The following is a 15,492-nucleotide window of genomic DNA, read 5'->3' on the forward strand; positions in this document are numbered from 1 at the left end:
CCCGCGGCGGCTCCGCCTTCGGGGCGCCCACGGGGCCGTGCGCGTGGCGCTCCTTCCCACACTCAGTGGCGGCATCGCTCGCACTTTCCCCCTATTTCTGAACACAAGGCTGTTTTCAGTGTGTCGCCCTTACGGATTTTCTGCAGTGAAGGCAGTTTTCCTCGAGGTCCTTCCTTCCGGCTTGTTTCCCGAACGACGAACTCTCTGACCCGAAGGTGACGAAGGCGTGTCCTGTGGCCAGATGGTCAGGTTGGTCGCCCGCTGCCAGTCCAGCAGCGCCTCCCCGGCCCGAGATCCGTCTGCCGCAGCCCCGGGGCGCTCGTGTAGGATGACACCGGCCACGTGTTGGGGTGTCTTTGGGATGGCGGGGTCGCCTGCCCTGCCCATGGTGGCGGCCCGGCCGCGGGCCTGGGCCTGGCTGTGCAGAAGCCCATTCCTGGTGCAGGGGGCTGCTCAGCGAGAGCGACCTTCCGCCAAGACAGCCGGACCAGACAGTCCTTTCTGGTGGTGCTTCTACTGGCGTCCCTCTCCCCCGGCTGCAATTTGTCTCCTCTACACGCCGCCATCAGAGTCAGCCGGCTTCCAAAAGGGCAGGGCACACCTGCTGCCGCCCCCCTTGGTCACTGCTGCCTGGGCCTGGAGTGCGGCCCCCCATGGCACTTGGGCCCCCACCTGGGACCAGCTCCCCCCCTCCATCCCCCCCTGCAAAGCTGCGCCTGCCAGCAGACATGCCAGGTCAGTGGCGCACGGGAAGGGCCCGCGAGTGTCTCTAAGGAAGCCGCGTCCGGGAGCAGGAAGCATGAGGGCTGCGCCCTTCTCAGAAACCACGCCAAAGCTAAAAGAAAGTGGAACGTCCAAGCGGAAGTAACTTTCATCCTAGAATCCTAACGATCAGTCAAGTATAAGGTTAAATAAATCCGTTTTTAGACAGACAGGTGCACAGAGAATGTACTTTCCATGTACCTTTCTAGAAAGTTCCTTGAGAGTATGATTTAGAAAACAAGGGAATGAGCCAAAGGCGAGGAAGACGTGGTGCTGGAGGGTGTGGATCCCGCTGTGGAGCAGGGGCAGAACGGCGTGCCGCTGCTGCACAGTGCTGATCAAGGGCGCCTCGTGGGGACCTGCACTCAGACGATCAGGACATCACAGCAGAGGTGGGACCTGCGCTCAGACGATCAGGACATCACAGCGGAGGTGGGACCTGCCCTCAGACGATCAGGACATCACAGCGGAGGTGGGACCTGCGCTCAGACGATCAGGACATCACAGGGGAGGTGGGACCTGCGCTCAGACGATCAGGACATCACAGCGGAGGTGGGACCTGCACTCAGACGATCAGGACATCACAGCGGAGGTGGGACCTGCCCTCAGACGATCAGGACATCACAGCGGAGGTGGGACCTGCGCTCAGACGATCAGGACATCACAGGGGAGGTGGGACCTGCGCTCAGACGATCAGGACGTCACAGCGGAGGTGGGACCTGCGCTCAGACGATCAGGACATCACAGCGGAGGTGGGACCTGCGCTCAGACGATCAGGACATCACAGGGGAGGTGGGACCTGCGCTCAGACGATCAGGACGTCACAGCGGAGGTGGGACCTGCGCTCAGACGATCAGGACATCACAGGGGAGGTGGGACCTGCGCTCAGACGATCAGGACGTCACAGCGGAGGTGGGACCTGCGCTCAGACGATCAGGACATCACAGCGGAGGTGGGACCTGCGCTCAGACGATCAGGACATCACAGCGGAGGTGGGGACCTGTGCTCAGACGGTCACGACATCGCAGGGGACGTCTGGGCAGTGGCTGTTGCTGGCCCACCCCCAGGGTGAGCGTTAGCTGGAAGAGACCATCCTGCTGGGTGCGGAGCTGGGAAGCGCAGTGCAGGGGGTGCACTCGGGCATCACAGGAGAGCGTGAGCAGTGGGCACGGGGTCTTCACCCCTCCCCCGCGGTGTCGCCAGCGCTGCTTGTTGGTCCAGGGACGAGAGGCTCTGTGGGTGTCCTCAGGTGCAGTGAGAGTCGCTGGGGGAATGGGGCGCGCTGTGAGCGTGAGCAGCTGCAGGCGCCGTCGGGTGGTGGGAGGGGCCGCGTCTGTCCGCTGAGCTGTGCGGGCTGAGCAACTGGGACTGGCGTGGACGCTGAGAATCGGGACGAAGGCGGGCCGGACATGCAAAGTCGCTCCCCAGGGCGGGGCTGGGAACGGGCGGGGCGGTCGTCCTCGGAAACTGTTCCTAAAAGGAGGACACTGGGAAGACAGGGTCCTAGAAAGAGCCAGGGTGAGGGCTGCTGCCGAGTCCTTCCCCTGACTGGGCTAGACGTCATTTTGCCACGTGCCACGGGCGTGGGCCACGGTTCTGAAATTGAGTTTGATTCCTCAGAAGTAATTCTTACGGTAAATAAGATACAAATGTAAATACATATGCAGGGTAATACCGTGTTTCCCTTAAAACAAGACCTCCCCGTAAAATAAGCCCTAGCAGGATTTCTAAGCATTTGGGCGATATAAGCGCTACCCTGAAAATCAGCCCTAGTGACAGGTGTGGCTGCGCAGCGTCTGCACAACCCGTGCATGTCGTCTCGGAGTGGGAAAGAAGACGAGCAGCCCTTCTCATCCATGAGAGCTCTATTGCTCGACATGAGAGATCAGGGCCAATGGTTCTAAAGGAAACAGAGTCGTAAGAAATCCAGGATGGAATTCATGTTTGGAGAGCGGTGATGATGTTCCAGAAGAAGACGGCTTAACGATATTGGAATAAATGTAGATTGTTGCACCGTGCTTAAAAAATACAACACATCCCCTGAAAATAGGCCCTAGGGTGTCTTCTTGAGGAAAATTAAATATAAGATAAGACCCTGTCTTATTTTGGGGGAAACACGGTAGGTAAAAGGAGAGGCCACGTGAGACTGTAAAAATCTGATCTCTGCTTTAGGGCTCTTGAAAGACTATTTGTGGCCATCGCTGTCTGCCCGTGGCGGTCGGCGCCTGCGCTCAGCGGGCGGCTCCAGCGTCTGGGTTCGGCTGAGGTTTGGTGCCGCCCCAGCCCCGGCGAGTGCCGGCTGCGGCCAGCCCCGTCCCGTGCCCGGGACTCTCGGGAGGCGCCACGAGGAGGGCCACGCGACCTAGCCGTCGCGCTGTCACCGCTGGGGCCCCGGACCCTGTCCTCACCCCGCAGGCCACAGGGCACGCCCTGCCAGTGATCAGCTTTTATCAAAGATACTTTTTAGAAAAGATTACACATATTTCAGTCTTTCATTCTATTTTGTCCCAGTTTTAAAGATGACATGTAGAAATTCTAGTGTGGCATCTGCCGCAGTGAATGTTATGATCGCCTCTCACCATGACAGTAAGACTGGTTTTCAGTTCTTGGCGAACCTCTCACCATGACAGTAAGACTGGTTTTCAGTTCTTGGCGAACCTCTCACCATGACAGTAGGACTGGTTTTCAGTTCTTGGCGAACCTCTCAGCATGACAGTAAGACTGGTTTTCAGTTCTTGGCGAACCTCTCACCATGACAGTAAGACTGGTTTTCAGTTCTTGGCGAACCTCTCACCATGACAGTAAGACTGGTTTTCAGTTCTTGGCGAACCTCTCACCATGACAGTAAGACTGGTTTTCAGTTCTTGGCGAACCTCTCACCATGACAGTAGGACTGGTTTTCAGTTCTTGGGAAAAATAGTAAAGTCACTAGTCAGTATTCTCAATTGTGAGTGTGGAATTACCAAAACCAGCTTCACATTTGTGCTATAATGTAAAGGGATGGGCATTAATGAGAAATTTCGTGGAGATCCTTAAGATAGACTCAAAATTGGTAAGAGAAAATAGTCTGAGAATGTCATCTGGACCTTCCTACTTTGTTTTCAACATTTTAATTTAAATTCATCATGAACAGCATTGGGTCTTTATGTAAATTTTAAGGTGACTCTTTTTTTTTTGAGACAGAGTCTCACTCTGTTGCCCAGGCTAGAGTGAGTGCCGTGACGTCAGCCTCGCTCACCGTAACCTCCAACTCCTGGGCTCTAGCGATCCTCCTGCCTCAGCCTCCCGAGTAGCTGGGACTACAGGCATGCGCCACCATGCCCGGCTGATTTTTTCTACATACTTTTAGTTGGCCAATTAATTTCTTTCTGTTTTTAGTAGAGACGAGGTCTCGCTCTTGCTCAGGCTGGTTTTGAACTCCTGACCTTGAGTGATCTGCCCGCCTCGGCCTCCCAGAGTGCTGGGATTACAGGCGTGAGCCACTGTGCCCGGCCTGTGTCACTTTTTATACCAGCTCCTTGAAAGAGTGAGGGGGTATCTTGCCCTGTAGAAACAAAACACAACTGCAGGGCTGGGAACATACGCGAAATGATGGTTTCCAGCACCGGCCAACGTCCCCGGGCAGAGGTTCTCGCGAGAAGGGCTGTGGAGAGGGGGCTGGGGCTCGCCCTGTCCTGCTCGGGGGTGCCCCAGATGGCAGCCCCGGCTTGAGGGAGGGACGGCTCCCCCTGTGGGCGACCCCTCTCGTGGGGGCCTGGTGGCCACCGCACAGTGGCACCTCTCTCGGTCTCCGTCCCAGGGTGGAGGCCCGGCTGGTGGCGGAGATGCTGAGCGCGGCCGCCTGCGCCCAGGGCAGGAGCATCATGGAAAACCTCAAGGGCCGGAAGCAGCTGCGGCTGTCAGCCGCCAGGGCCTTCCTGGATAGCATCAGGTGCGGGCACGGCGGGGGGCCCGGGGACCCCCGTGCTCGGACTGTGGGGTGGGGGGGCTGTGGCCCAAAGGAGGGTCCCGGCCCGAGAGGGAGGGGCTGAGCCCGCTGGGGGGTTGGGGTCATTCGTGTGCTCAGCCCTCGGGGACAGACAGGGCGGCCGGGAGCGACAGGCAGGTGGGGGACAGGCGGTCCAGGTGCAGGGGCTGCCCCTGCCGGTCACCTGTCTGCCACCCTGCGGCCCGAGCTCGTCATGAGCCCGTCCTGGTGGGGGGCTGGGCACCCCCCAGGGCACCCGAGGCAGCCCCGCCCCACCCGGCCTCCTGTCACCTCCGGCCCCTCTCAGGTTCGGGGGCGTCGCGGGCAGCAGGGCCCTGGTGATGCTGGCCGTGCGGCACTACTGGAACACCTGGCTGCCCCTGCTGTCCTCCGTGGCCAACAGGAGGAAGGCCAAGGCCGGCGTCCAGCGCATCATCGGCATCATCAACAGGCTGGACACCCGCAAGCAGGTGGGCCGGTGCGGCATGCCCAGGGTCTCCCCGAGAGGACAGGATGTGCGGGGCAGGCACGACCAGGACTCAGGCTCGGGACCAGGACAGCAGGCTGTAGAGCTGTGGTGGGAGGGGAGGGGGCGTGGGCGGCGCCGGTGGAGGTGGAGGACGGCTGTCTGACACAGAAGAGAAGGCTCCGCCCAGGGTTTGCAGACCCGCTCCCTGCCCGGCCTGACTCGGAAAGGCCTGAGCTGGGGCTCCACACTGCGGCCTGGCCCAGCCCTGGCGCCCTGAGTGTGGGGGTGGGCAAGGGCCTTCCGGGGCTGGCTACCCCCGCCCGGGGGGGCTGGGACCCAGCTCTGCCCCGGGCAGCCTCTGGAGCTGGGACAAAGAACAGGGCCCCGCCGGGCTGCCCTCCCGCCGCCCAGCTGCCCGCGAGTGGTGCCCATGGGCAGGTCGGGGTGCACAGGTTCAGGGCTTGGCCTCCCGCAGGCAGCTGGCACCTTTCCTGCTGCCCAGCGAGACCAGAGCCGGGCCTGTTGCTCGCGGCCACAGCAGGCCGATCATTGTTGGTGGCAGGTGTGAGGTTCTGGCTCGGTTCTCCGGCAAGTGCGTGTGCTCGAGGGCGGTCTGCGCACCTTCTGCAGAGAGGCGTCCACTCGCACCCTTTGCCCGTCTTCAAACGGGCTGTTTGTTGCTGTTGTGCTGTGGCAGTTTTCCGTGTCCTGGGTATCGTGTCCTCGTCAGACACCTGACGTGCTGGCGTTTCCACCCTCTCCCTGGTCGGCTCTGGACTCCGCTCATGGAGTCTGGGACGCACAGGGTCCTTCGTTTCCATGGAGTCCGACCCGCCCAGCCTCTCCTCTGCTGCCTGTGCTTCTGCACTCTCACCCACGAGGTCACCACCAAGCCCAGCACCACGAAGATTTCCTCCCAAGTTTTCTTCTTAGGGTTTTATGGCTTTCGCTCTGAGGGCTACATCTTTTAAGCATTTTGAGTTAGTTTTTATGCGTGCTGCAAGGTGAGGGTCCAGGTTCATCCTCGTGTGCATGGACGTGAGGGTCCGTTCCCGGGCTCCCTGTTCCCTCCGCCAGCCTACATGGGCGTCAGCGTGCCAGCGCCGCGCTGCTCCGACTGCCACGGCTTTGTGACGTGTGTCCAAGTCGGGAGGTGTGAGTGCTCCAGCTGGATTCTTTCTCAGGATTGCCTCGGCTATTTGGAGCCAGTTTCCATTCCGTATAAATTTGAGGACTGATTTTTAAAGAAAGGCTGCTGAAACTCTGAAAGGGATCATGCTGAATCTTCAGACCACTTTGGGTAGAGTTGACATCTTAATGATGATTCTTTCTATGCACAAACATGCACACACGCGCACACACACGCACACGCATGCATGAGAGGCGAGATGTTTCATTTATTTAGGTCTTTAATTTGTTTCAGCAACACATTATAGTTTTCAGCATATAAGTCTTTCACCTCTTTGGTTGATTATAAATAGGAACGCTCTCTGTCTTAGCCAGGGCCGCCGTAACAACATACCAGAGACTGGTATGTATTCATACAACACCAATTTATTGCTCACGGTTCTGGAGGCTGGAAGTCCAAGACCCGGCTTCCAGCTTGGCTGGGCTCTGGTGAGGGCTTCGTCCTGGCCCGTGGCAGCCTCCTCCCTGCATCCTCATGGTGCACAGAGGAGAGCGTGAGCTCTGAAGGCCCCACCCTCGGGCTCACCTGACCCTAATACCTCCCGGGCCCCGGCCACTCAGGATTAAGGGTCAACATAGGAATTTGGCAGGGACACAGCTCAGCCTGTAGCACACTGCTGAGTTCCTTCTGGGAGTGTTCATTGCTTGTGAATGAAAACACTACCTGCCGGGCACGGTGGCTCACGCCTGTCATCCCAGCACTCTGGGAGGCCGAGGTAGGAGGATTACTTGAGCTTAGGAGTTCGAGACCAGCCTGAGCAAGAGCAAGACCCCGTCTCTACCAAAAATTGAAAGAAATTAATTGGCCAACTAGAAATATGTAGAAGAAAATAGCCAGGCATGGTAGTGCATGCCTGTAGTCCCAGCTACTTGGGAGGCTGAGGCAGGAGATCACTTGAAGCTCAGGAGTCTGAGGTTGCTGTGAGCTGTGATGACGCCATGGCACTCTAGCCCGGGCAACAGAGCGAGACTCTGTCTCAACACACACACAGACACACACACACACACACACACACACACACACAAGTGATCGTATACTGCGCTCAATTTTCCTGAATTCATTTATTACCTCTAGTACCTCTCCTGCGGATTCGTAACGATTCTGTTCCCCCGAGATCATGTCCTCTGGGGACGGGCAGTTTGCCTCTGCCCGTCTAACTCGGACTCCTTTATCCTGTTTCTCATCAGACAGCTTCGGCCGGAGCCTCTGTGCGGGCCGTGCAGGGTCCCGCCTCTGCGCTGCGGTGGGGGTGTCTGCCTTTCACGCCGCGCACGGCGTCAGCTGCGGGTTTTCCACAAAGGCCTTCGTCTTGCCGAGGAGCTTTCCCTCTGGTCCTAGTTCTCTGGGGTTTGTGTTGTCGAAGGGTGTTGGGGTTTGTCCAAGACCCTCCGCATTGACTGAGGTGATGGTGCGGCATTTCTCTGCGGTCCTGCTGGCTGCTGGACCGCCCTGCAGTGCTGGGCAAGTCCCTTGGTCCCTACGGACAGTCTGTTTGAGGCACCGTTGGGTTCGAGCTGCTCGTGTTGTGGGGGTGGTTTCCTTGTGCCGTCACTCTCTGTTCCCGGGACGTCTTCACCTGGGGTCGGCGTCAGAGTGAGGCTGGCCTCCCAGGACGGGTGAGGGAGTGTCTGTCTCCAGGGTTTGCCACCAAGCGCTTCCGAGAATGTCGGTGGGTCCGCCGGCCACCCGTCTGGCCCGGGCCCTCCTCACCGGGAGGCGTCTGATCTCCGATCCATCCCTGTACGTGTCCAAGGTCGGCCGAGCTGTCCTGCTGCTTCTGGAGTCCGTTTACCTCGTTCGTGTGTTTCAGGGAATTTGTCTGTTTCTTCTAGATGATCTGATCTGTTGGAGCGTAATTCTTCTGTAAGGTTCTCTCACGATCCTTTTCCTCTCCCTGCGGCTGGCGGTCGTGGCCCTGCTTTCCTCCCTGCCCTCCCTCCGTCTGTCTGGCCAGAGGCTGGACAATTTGTTGATCTTTGAAAGAACCAACTTTCAAACAATAGGTTTTCTCTGTTGTTTTTCTACTGTCTGTTTTATTTTCATCTCTGCTTTAATCTTTATCAGTCCCTTCCTTCCGCTTTTGGGTTTAGATTGTTCTTTTCCTATCCCCTTAAGATACAAAGTTGGATTATGGACTTGAGACCTTTCTTCTTTTATACTGCGGCCCGTGCAGCTGTGGACCGGCCTCCGAGCAGAGCCGTGGCTGCAGCCCACACAAGTCCTCCAGGACGGCTTCTGTCCCACTGGTGAGAGCCGCGAACCGGCTCAGGTGTTTCATCTTGCCAGAAAACTACACGTTACGTTAGGGGAACAGTCTCCCCGTGCCTGCGTGCACATGTATGTGTGTATGCATGTGTGCATGTGTATGTGAGTGTGTGTGTGTGCACCCATATGTCCGTATGCATGTGTGTGTGTGCATGTGTGTTGTAGTGTAATTAACCTCACGCTGGAAAGCCTTTTCTTACAATTGAAATATGATTTTGTTGAGACTTAGTTTTTCAGAAATTTAGCTGCAATTTCTGCAATTAGATTGGGGCCCGAATGAAAAGCAAGTGGTGAGAAGACGAAACGCAACTCTGAAATGCGTGCGCTGCTTTTTGTTGCGCCTTAGGACAAAGGGAAGACGCTGCTCCTGCACCAGTGGCCCACCTCGGACTTCCAGAGCAGCGGGGCCACCGAAGGCCACTTCCTCCCAGGTGGGTGGACGCGAAGCAGACGGATCCACGGGCTCCTGGGCGCAGGGAAAGGGAGGGGCCTGCGAACAACTCACACTCTTGGCGCTTGTAAATTCCGCTCCTTGATAAAGCCGCCTTAACCACGCCGGTCACCACGGCAACGTCGAGGGAGCATTCACTGCCGGGAGGTCACTGAGTGCTTTGCGCGGGTAACCTCGGGGATCCCGGTCTGCGCACACACAAGCAGGAGCCGGCACCCTCCGGTCCTGTCTGGGGCCGGGCGGCTGAGTCCAGGGCAGGCGCCTGACCCCGCGCCGGGGCTGCCTGGGACCTTGGCTCGGCTGTGCCGACAGACAGTCCGGTTTGCACTCCGCGCACAGGGTGGGCACCTCCTCCCGCACGGAAAACCCAGAGGACCTAGAGGACCGTATTTCAGAAAGCTCATTCGTGTTTATGGGAAAATAGGATTATCTGCTAAAGCAGGATCATCCCTGTCAACCTAAGGGTTCTAACATGTATTTGGGAAACCTCTAGGGCTGAGGAATAGAGCGTCCTGCCTTCAGTATTGCAGTTTGTTTAGGATACGGTTGATTTAGGGTCATGGACACAAACACAGCCGTGTGAGTTGCATGTCGAGCCGAGCGCCGGCCCGGCAGTGTGAGCATTGGCTGGTCTGTAAGGGCGGAGGCGTGGGCTGGCCAGCAGCCCAGACCCAGCACGTCTGGACGTGGAAGAAGAGGCCATGCGGTGAGCATCACGCCTCTGGGGAGAACCTGGAAGTCACACTACATTTTACTACATTCTGCAAAATGAGAATTTTTAAGTAACTTTAAAAATTAAAATTCTAGGTAAAAAAAATCAGAAAGTAGAATTGAACATAGCAGATATTTTGTGGAAAGAGGGAGACTTTCAAATGTATAAAAATATGGCCTGGTGCAGTGACTCACGCCTGTAATCCCAGCACTTTGGGAAGGCCAAGAGTTGAGCCCAGGAGTTTGAGACCAGCCTGGGCAACACAGTGAGACCCCATCTCTACAAAAAGTTTTTTAAAAAAATTATCCAGATGCAGTGGTCGTGCACGTCTGTGGTCCCAGTTACTAAGGAGGCTGAGGCAGGAGGATCAGGGGAGCCCAGGAATTGGAGGCTGCAGTGAGCTGTGATAGCGCCACTGCACTCCAGCCCCCACAATGGGGTGAGACTCTGTCTCTAAAGAAAAAAAGTAAACACATATTTAAAACTTCTTACTGATAAATTTTTGTCATAAATAACGATAAAAATCTCGGGAGACGTTTCAGCAGAGTCGCCGCTGCGTGCTGCTGGGCTGGCGCGCGCCCTGTGCGCGTGTCGCGGCGGCAGCACACGCCTGCCTGCCTCGGCCGGAGCTGCGCGGGCTCTGGCGGGCGGAGGGGCCGCCGCCCCGCGTGTGCCGCGGGACCGGGAGCTCTGCGGCGGGCCCAGGTCCCGGGCGACCCGCCTCCTCGCCGCCTCCCGCGCACGCCGCACGCCGGCAGCCGTTTCCGTGGGAGCGGTGCGCAGAGCGGGCCAGAGACCGCCGGCCACGCCAGGGGCGGGTGCCCGGCTGCGGTGGCCGCGCCTGCGCATTTCTGCTTGAACCCCTGACCCTGCGCCCGGCGTGCGGAGCACGTCCGTGACAAAACAGGCCGGGCACCTGGCCCCGCGACTGTCGCCTGTCACCGCGCTGCCTGAGACCCGGGCCTTCCCTCACTGAGATGGCGTGTTCGGGATCCGTGATTCCGCCTCTGTGCTCTCGCCCCTGAGCCTTGGTGTGGGGGGAGGTCAGGGCATCAGTAGCAGGGGGCAGGCAGGCTCCATGGAGCCCCACCTGGGTCCTCCCTGAGGCCTCCTCTCCCCCTCCGTCCTCTCCCCCTCCCTCCCTCCTCTCCCCCCTCCCCCTCCCTCTTCTCCCCCTCCTCCCCTCCTCCCTCCCCCTCTCCTTCCTCCCACCCCCTCCTCCTATCCCTTCTCTCTCCCCCTCTCTCTCCTCCCTCCCCATCCTCCCTCCTCTCTCCCCTCTCTCTCCTCCCTCCCCATCCTCCCTCCTCTCTCCCCTCTCTCTCCTCCCTCCCCATCCTCCCTCCTCTCTCCCCTCTCTCCTCCCTCCCATCCTCCCTCCTCTCTCCCCTCTCTCTCCTCCCTCCCCATCCTCCCTCCTCTCTCCCCTCTCTCCTCCCTCCCCATCCTCCCTCCTCTCTCCCCTCTCTCTCCTCCCTCCCATCCTCCCTCCTCTCTCCCCTCTCTCTCCTCTCTCCCCATCCTCCCTCCTCTCTCCCCTCTCTCTCCTCCCTCCCCATCCTCCCTCCTCTCTCCCCTCTCTCTCCTCCCTCCCATCCTCCCTCCTCTCTCCCCTCTCTCTCCTCCCTCCCCATCCTCCCTCCTCTCTCCCCTCTCTCTCCTCCCTCCCCATCCTCCCTCCTCTCTCCCCTCTCTCTCCTCCCTCCCCATCCTCCCTCCTCTCTCCCCTCTCTCTCCTCCCTCCCATCCTCCCTCCCCATCCTCCCTCCTCTCTCCCCTCCTCCTCCTCTTCCCCTTCCCTCTTCTCATCCCCCTCCTCCCTCCCTCCTCTTCATCCTCCCTCCCACCTCCCCATCCTTCCTCTTCCTTCTCACCTCCTCCTCCTCTCTCCCCTCCCTCTTCTCCTCCCCCTCCTCCCTTCCCCTCTCCTTCCTCCCACCCCCTCCTCCTATCCCTTCTCTCTCCCCCCTCCTCCCTCTCCTCCCTCCCCATCCTCCCTCCTCTCTCCCCTCCTCCTCCTCTTCCTCCTCCCTCCCACCACCTCCTCCTCTCCCCCTTCTCTCCCCTCCTCCCACCCCCTCCTCTCCCTTCTCTCTTCTCTCCTCCCCTCCCTCTTCTCCTCCCTCCCCCTCTCCCTCCTCCCATCCCTTCTCTCTCTCCCCTCCTCCCCACCCTCCTCCCCTCCCACCCCCTCCTCCTTTCCCTCCTCTGTCACCCCCTCCTCCCACCCTCTCCTACCTCCCCCTTCCCTCCTCCCCTCCTCCCTCCTGCCCTGCCCCCACGCCCACTGCAGGGGCCGAGGACGACCTCTCCCTCCGCGTGGCGATGTACGGGCTGCTCTTCCACACCCACGCCGACCAGGAGGACTGGGAGGGGGGCCTGCGGGTGCTGGACGAGGCGGTGCAGATGCTGCCACGGACGGCCCACCGCCTGTGAGTGCCCCCGTCCCGCACCGTCGCCCACCACCCCACCCGGGCCCCCCACGGTCCTGTTCCCACCACGTGACTGTGTTTCCCAGTAAGAGGCCAGTGCAGGGAGGGCGGGGTGGGCGGCCAGCGCAGGGTGCACCCTGGTTTGTGTCTGCGTAGGACACGCACGAGTCAGGTTTGGGGGCGACACGAGTGTTTGAAATTTCATCTTTCAGTTCAGGCATCATCGACCCCCCCTTTCCCACCCCTCAGCCTGATCTTCAAGCACATGGTCATCGTGAAGGCCAAGCTGGGCCGGAACTTCACCATGGAGATGCAGAAGTTCAAGGACGAGAGCGAGGAGTACCTGTCGCACATGTGGCACCGCCTGGCCCAGAACTCGAAGAACGTCTATGGGGAGCTGAGCTGCTACCACAACGCCATCCAGGCCCTGCAGGTGCGCTGGGCGGGGGTCGCTGCCGATGAGCCGGCTTCAATCGCAGACAGTCTTGGCTGTGGCACCTGGGCGGCAGCCGTACAGTCGCTTTGGCTCCTCCCTTCAGTGCTGACCTGGGGGCAGGGCGCGAGTGGGCTGAGCCCCCAGGCCGCGGCTCCCTGGGATCCAGGGGTTCCACGTGGGCAGGGGGCAGCGGAGGGGTGCAAGGGGCTGCAGCATCTGGGATTGGGGTCTCAGGGGCATTTGCTCCTCTTCCAGGACAGATGTGCCCCTCAGTGCGTTTGGAGTGGTGTGGGGGTAGACGGGCGGGGGCACCACGGGTGCCCTGGTGGGGGCCAGGCCGGCAGGGGCAGGGCCGGTGGGGGCGGGGCCGGCGGGGGCGGGGCGTCTGCATGGGGCTCAGTTTGCATGACGGCGCATGGCTCCTGGCTCCCCACGGCACTGCACGCGCTGACACCCACCCTCGTCCACGCCTGGGGGATCTCGGCCTGGGTGGCACGAGTGGTCTCACTGGAGGAGGCTTCGGTAAATACAGGGTAAAAATGTAACCGATAAGCCGACTTCGTGTTGTAAGTAACATCTGCAGCGCAGTCCCCGAGGGTGCGCCGTCTCTGTCCCACCCACAGAAGGCGCAGAGCGCGTGGCAGAAGGTGGACTGCATCCTGGAGTTCAGCGAGTGGCTGTTCCACCGGCAGTTCCCCCTGGAGGACGTGATCTTCCACCTGCAGTGGGCCATCGAGATCCTGCTGGCCATGAAGCCCCCCCAGGCCGCCCCCGAGCCGCAGCAGCAGCCGGAGCAGCAGCCAGAGGGTGAGCAGACGCCTGCCGGGTGCTCTCCCACCCCCCAGCGCGGCCGAGCGCCCTGTGGCGGCCCATCTGCTCTTGTGCACAGGACAAGGCGTCTCCCTGCATGCCGCCCTCCCGGCAGCACGTCCCCAGGAAGAGCCACGGGTGGCCCAGGGAGACCCAGAGCCCTGACTCGGGGAGGGGCGCCTGGCATGGCTGGCGCCGGCCTAGGTCTGTGGCGGAGAGCCCTGCCCAGGCCAGGCGCAGGGCCGTCCTCCGGAGCGAGTCTGCCCGGGCTGGCGGAGCAGGGTCCCAGGCCCCTCGGAGGGTCTCAACCGCCAAGCCGGTGCGGACAGCTCACCCCTTGCTCCCTCGTCACCCGCCGTGACTCCAGGGCCGGCGCGGCAGCGGGTGGGCGCGGGGCTAGGCAGCCCGGCTGTGCCCAGGGCAGAGGCTCTGTGGGGGGATGGAACAGCTGCCCGGCTCGAGGTGGACACACAGGGTGTCTGGGAAACAGCACGGGGGCAGTGAGCTCCCTGCAGCCAGCCCAGGGTGCCTGCACCCTGTCCCTCAGGGCCCCACCCTCGCCAGAGAGCAGCTCCCACCGAAGAGGAAGAAGGGCCAATGAGGGTGTCCTGGCAGCGCAGGGCGTGGGGGCCGCCGGCCGCCGGCCGGGCTCTGGGCTTGTCTGTGCTGGTGCCGAGGCAGTCCCCGCCAGGGACGGGCACAGCTGGGAGCCCGTGCGAGAGGAGGACGTGGGCCCGTCCACGCAGTGTCCACGTCCACGGGTCTGGGCGGGCCAGGGCTGGAGACCCCGACTCTCAGGCCGGGGCTGGGCTGCAGTGTGGGTTGTCACTCGCAGCCCAGGCAGGTCTGAGGACAGACCCGCACCCCGCAGGCCTGGGCTGTGGGTGTAGCCTCCCGCCGCCCAGGAGAGGAGTCTTGTCCCCAAGTCTGGGGATGCGGGGACGCGATGCCCCGCGGAGACCTGCGCAGGCCCTGCGGTCGGCACGGCGCCAGGGACTTCCCGAGGGCCGGCACAGGGCCGCCTGCTGGGTGGGGGCGGCGGGGCTGGCTCTGAGCCTCCGCACCTGTTCCACAGACGACTTGGAGAGGGTTCAGGTGTCCCCCGAAAGCCCAGCCTCCAAGGACGCGAGGATGCCGTCGCTGGAGCGGCTGCGCAGCGTGCGGCAGCTGGAGGCGCTGGCCCGCGCCTACACCCTGCTGGCTCTGGTGGTGTCGCCCTCCGCCGCCAGCTACGTGGACTACAGCCTGCTGGCCCACGTGCTGTTCAGGCACATCTGGAAGGTGGGACGGGGTCCCGGCTCTGGGGGACCACAGGCGCAAGTTTTAAAGAAACCAGGCTTTCCAGATCTTTCCTAAAGCTCTTCGAGACACGGGCCAATTTGTCTCCCGTGACGTTCGCGTTTCTCCCGTTGAGTTGCTCCCATCGGCATTAACAACAGGTGCCCTCTTGGCTCCCCCCACCCGACCAGAGCACCCCGAGAGGGGGTCACTGGCCCTCCTCCCCACCACCCCCCAGGGCCGCAGCCACCCCTCCCCCGCTGCCCCCCAGGTCACCAGGCCGAGCGCACAGACCGAGCAGCGTGGCAGGCCCTGAACCGCAGCCCAATGGGCTTTCGGAGCCTTCCTGTCTCCCCTCCTGCCAGCTCCGCCCGTGGGCCCCGGGCGCCTCCCGTGGTCTCTGGTCCTGTCCAGGTCTGTGGACCTCACGTCCTGGCAGGGCAGCATTGGCCACGACAGGCCTTTCACCCGAGGCTGTGGTGGGGTGTTGGGGGACAGTGGGGTGGCCCCCCACGCGGGGGGCAGAGCAGAAAGTGGGACGCGCCGTGCCCAGAATGTCCCCGGCCCAGCCTCCCGAGGGCTGCGCCACCAAATTGTCCAGACGCGTTGATTAGAGACGCTTGGCGCCTGGCACGGCGCGGTCTCCTCGAGGACAAGCGGTGGCGCAACCCCCCGACGTGCGTCGGGCAGAGAGGGCTGCCGCCCCCGCCTCCCTGGGTCC

General features: G+C 61.2%; 1 protein-coding gene across 1 annotated transcript in view; it reads left to right on the plus strand.

Annotated features, from left to right (window-relative positions):
• The window catches only part of CFAP46 (cilia and flagella associated protein 46), a 96,004-nt gene that overhangs the window by 33,778 nt on the left and 46,734 nt on the right, over positions 1 to 15,492 (plus strand). Inside the window, exons 23-29 of the mRNA XM_012755464.3 lie at positions 4,562 to 4,693; positions 5,037 to 5,199; positions 8,999 to 9,083; positions 12,109 to 12,247; positions 12,497 to 12,680; positions 13,307 to 13,490; positions 14,569 to 14,774. Of these exons, the coding sequence (XP_012610918.2) occupies positions 4,562 to 4,693; positions 5,037 to 5,199; positions 8,999 to 9,083; positions 12,109 to 12,247; positions 12,497 to 12,680; positions 13,307 to 13,490; positions 14,569 to 14,774 (1,093 nt within the window). The remainder of the gene's footprint in view (positions 1 to 4,561; positions 4,694 to 5,036; positions 5,200 to 8,998; positions 9,084 to 12,108; positions 12,248 to 12,496; positions 12,681 to 13,306; positions 13,491 to 14,568; positions 14,775 to 15,492) is intronic.

The sequence above is a fragment of the Microcebus murinus genome, chromosome 14, assembly GCF_040939455.1.
Source record: "Microcebus murinus isolate Inina chromosome 14, M.murinus_Inina_mat1.0, whole genome shotgun sequence".
Taxonomy (NCBI): Eukaryota; Metazoa; Chordata; class Mammalia; order Primates; family Cheirogaleidae; genus Microcebus; species Microcebus murinus.